At 31.7% G+C, this 3,864-nt stretch overlaps 1 protein-coding gene across 1 annotated transcript; it reads left to right on the top strand.

Moving 5' to 3' along the window:
* Positions 1 to 1,305: 1,305 nt before the first annotated feature.
* LOC113424047 (olfactory receptor 6M1-like) lies at positions 1,306 to 2,283 on the top strand. Its single transcript, XM_026685651.1, has one exon. The coding sequence runs from the start codon at positions 1,306 to 1,308 to the stop codon at positions 2,281 to 2,283; it is 978 nt and encodes a 325-aa protein (XP_026541436.1).
* The last annotated feature ends 1,581 nt before the right edge of the window (positions 2,284 to 3,864 follow it).

The raw sequence follows: 3,864 nt of genomic DNA, 5'->3' as shown, positions 1-3,864 counted from the left end.
AAAATGGAAGACTACGCGGATTCAGCCTGATATTCTAGTTGTAATCATGATTGCTGGAAATGAGAGTCGTTGGGGAAAAGAAAGTGTGGCTATCTCTAGTTTCCCACCCTTAATCTTTTGAAAACATCAAAATCAATCCAAGTCTGCTACAAATATGCTAGCACCATCATGGTAGCTTTTAGAAGGTAGCTTAAAAAGAAAGTTGGAATCCAAAAGCTCTGAAATCATAAAACTGTGAGTTCTAGTATTGTATAAACCAGCTGGGTGACTTTGGGCCAGTCACTCTCCCACAGCCCAAAGCTCAAACCACATAAGTTGTTGTTATACAAAAACAGGAGGAGAAAGGAATATTAGATATATAGTTATTTATAAAATAATAAAGGGAAGATTAAAAAAATCTAAAAACACAAAAGAGAAGAATAAAGCAAATATATATATCTTATGATAATAGACCACATGGGAATACACTGAAAAAATAAATAAACATTTTATTGCATCTCATCTGTATTGCTCTAATAATGAACATGGAAAAAAAATATTTTTCCATGAGGAATTAATCTGCCATTAGCATGCTTTTGATGGTATCCCAGAATATATAACAAACAGAATCTTCTCAGTAGAGCTCTAAAATATAAAAATATTTAAGGGATCTCTGAAACTCATATGTAACTTCCCTTGACTCATTTCTTAAAGAACTCTTACAATCTTGCTGTAAAAATGGATCTAAATTTTAATAGAAGGCTTGCTGTTCCAGTTCCAGAATCTTTCCAGACTATTTTGAAGAAAGTATTGTGCTTATCCCAGAAGAAGGATCTGTAATTTCTGACAAAAGAAACTTCAAAGTATTGGAAATCGGGGAAAAATCTCATTTAAAAATTTCAGATTTTTAGGAAGACAGGTCATGTATTTTTTAGAGTGTCTCTATATTTGCTGGTGATGATTCTCAATAGATTATTATTATTCAAACATACAATAATGTTACTATGCTGCTATTATAATAGATAGATATCAGAGGGTATTTGATTCTAACCCAGATAAGTTACTTAAAACTTGGGGTGTTAGATTAATCACTATTGCTGAAATTGATATTGAATACAAATTAACTTCATCATTTGGTCCATATGGATTCATATATATATAACTAAATATATTGGAAAACCAAAACAATTTCTTCTTAGAGTGTACAATTGTTTTATAATATTATAATATATTAAGATAAGCAAATGATAGATTGAGAAATAAACGGTTTCAAGAAAACCTTTTCCAGCTTCAATTCCATTATGCTTCCTGTTGTTCTAGGTGAACATGTGGAAAGATTTAGAGAGAAGACACAAAGAAAGAAGAAATGCAACAAGTATAACAGAATTTATCTTAATTGGATTCCCCAATCCTTGGGAAATAGAGATTATCCTTTTCCTGTTGTTTTTCCTCATTTTTGTGGCAGCAATGATTGGGAATACCCTTATTATAATTCTGATTTCATCAGATTACCGCCTCCAGTCACCAATGTATTTCTTCCTGGGTAACCTGTCCATGATTGAAATCCTGATAACCCTAACAGTGGTTCCAAAGATGTTGCAAAACTTCTTATTGGAATTGAAGAATATTTCCTTCTCTGGGTGTTTAATTCAATCATACTTCTATTTTCTGTTTGGTACATCTGAATATGTCCTATTGGCAATGATGTCTTATGATCGGTTTGTAGCCATATGCTATCCACTTCACTATACTATCAAAATGAATGGGAAGGTCTGTATTTCTCTTGTATTAGCTTCCTGGATGAGTGGCTTCTTTTCCATTCTTACTCCCACTGTGATGAAGTTGGGTTTGCCCTACTGTGGACCCAATGTAATCAATCACTTTTTCTGTGACAGTGCCCCTTTGCTTCACTTAGCTTGTGCTGATATCCACTTACTAGAGTTTATTGATTTCCTTGTCTCACTTCCTGTTATTCTAGGTTCCCTTTTACTGACACTGATCTCTTACATTTACATTCTAAATACTATCCTGCAAATTCCTTCTGCTACAGGAAGGCAAAAGGCCTTTTCAACTTGTGCTTCTCACCTTACAGTTGTTTCAATTGGCTATAGCACCTCAATCTTCATTTATGTCAGGCCTTCTCAAACTAGCTCCATGAATCTCAATAAAATTGCCTCTTTGATCACTACTGCAATAATACCTCTGCTAAACCCCATCATATTCACTTTTAGAAATCAGAAAGTCCAAGAGGTTTTTAGAGACTTTATTAAAAAGCTCACAGACAGGACAAAACAATTAGAGTGATAATCCTTATGCTTCCACACTCTTCTCTCTTATATGTATAGCAGACTTATAGCTTTATTAAGATTGAGAAATGGTGTTGAGCCCAAACCATCCAGGGGGCTCTGCAACTTGAGAAAGGATTTTATTCCTAAGTGTCATATTGTATCAACACATTCTTAATACTGGTCTTGAATTCAAACATTCAGAAATTTTATTCACTCACTGACTTTTTTCCCTTTTCATTATATATTTGTGTATAAAATTTATATTTAAAGAGCTTACAAATAATGAAGCTTTCCATCATTTTAAAATATAACCTCTGAGGAAATGTAGTTAGTGTAGAATATGTAATGATGTTATTATTCATAACTAGAGATAAAGGAATACTTACAGAGGTAAAGTATTTAATCATAAAAATCACATAAAATAAATATAATATTGCTTTTTACCCTTACAAAATGCATAAAAATGTTTTATATTTTACTGTCTTGGATAAATGGATGGATAGATGATAGAAAGATAGAAAAATTGATAGATGATAGATGATAGATAGATGATAGATAAATAGATAGATAGATGAATATCATCTTCCAAGATATTTTCATAACAAATAAAAAACAAGCAGAGATACAATATGTATTCAAGTTAAATTAAAAACTGAATATATAACAATAAGAAAAATAAAATACATTAATCAGATTAAAACAGTTAAATTCATATTCATTTCAGTAGAATAAAGTGTTTATAAGTGATGCTTGAAGTTCATTTTATCCATCATGATGCTATGATGTATACCAAGAAAATTAAAAGCGATATAAAATTAAAAGCACTATATTTAATAGTGATGTAAATAAATTCAAAAGCCAGTGATTGATTGTAGATTTTGATCAAATGTATACTACACTACTTTTCTTGTTCATGATAAATTGAATGTTACTAGCTCCTTCTCAAGGAAGACTTTTTTCCAGTTTGTTAAAACAACAATAGTCTTCCCATGTTATGAAAATAATATGTAATTCTGCCACTGTAATACACGATGATCTATATGTAATGTAAAACAATATATGCTGTTACTGTAAAATATTACAAAATCTCTATCAACCTGATATAATTTGCTCTATCCTTTGGTTAGCAGAAAACATTGCCTTTTTCAAAACAGTTAGATCCCACATTTTTTACCTAATATCTGGATAATGTTGTATTTTCAGTTTCTCAGTATCAATCTTTTAGTCACTCCACCATGTTCTATACAATCATAATTCCAGATGAATATTCAAGTTTCAATGTTGTGGCATTGTAAAGATATATATGAATAACCTTGGAAGACGGTGAAAGCGCTACAGACTAGATAATGGTCAAACAAGTGGCAGAAGTAACGTGGACATGGCAAACAACCTTTTCTAGTTCTTCTAGTACCTTAAAAAGCAATTGGGGGGAGGAGACAAATATATTTTCAGACTTGCAAGATCATTAATGTAACTTTATAATAAAGTTAGAACTAGTAGTTCCAGGTGTGCTTCTGGTCTAAGATTATCTTGTAAGGCTGACCTCAATCTTGCAAATTGGAAAGGACATCTCCTCCCTTCTCACCTTTATAGTTCT

Source organism: Notechis scutatus, chromosome Z, assembly GCF_049901735.1.
Source record: "Notechis scutatus isolate UNSWTSFEM ecotype Mainland chromosome Z, rNotScu1.2, whole genome shotgun sequence".
Taxonomy (NCBI): Eukaryota; Metazoa; Chordata; class Lepidosauria; order Squamata; family Elapidae; genus Notechis; species Notechis scutatus.
Note: the sequence above shows the minus strand (reverse complement) of the source record. Positions and strands in the feature narration are given on the sequence as shown.

Coding starts and splice junctions, on each gene's coding strand:
- LOC113424047 (XM_026685651.1), top strand. CDS start 1,306: ATGTGGAAAGATTTAGAGAGAAGACACAAAGAAAGAAGAAATGCAACA.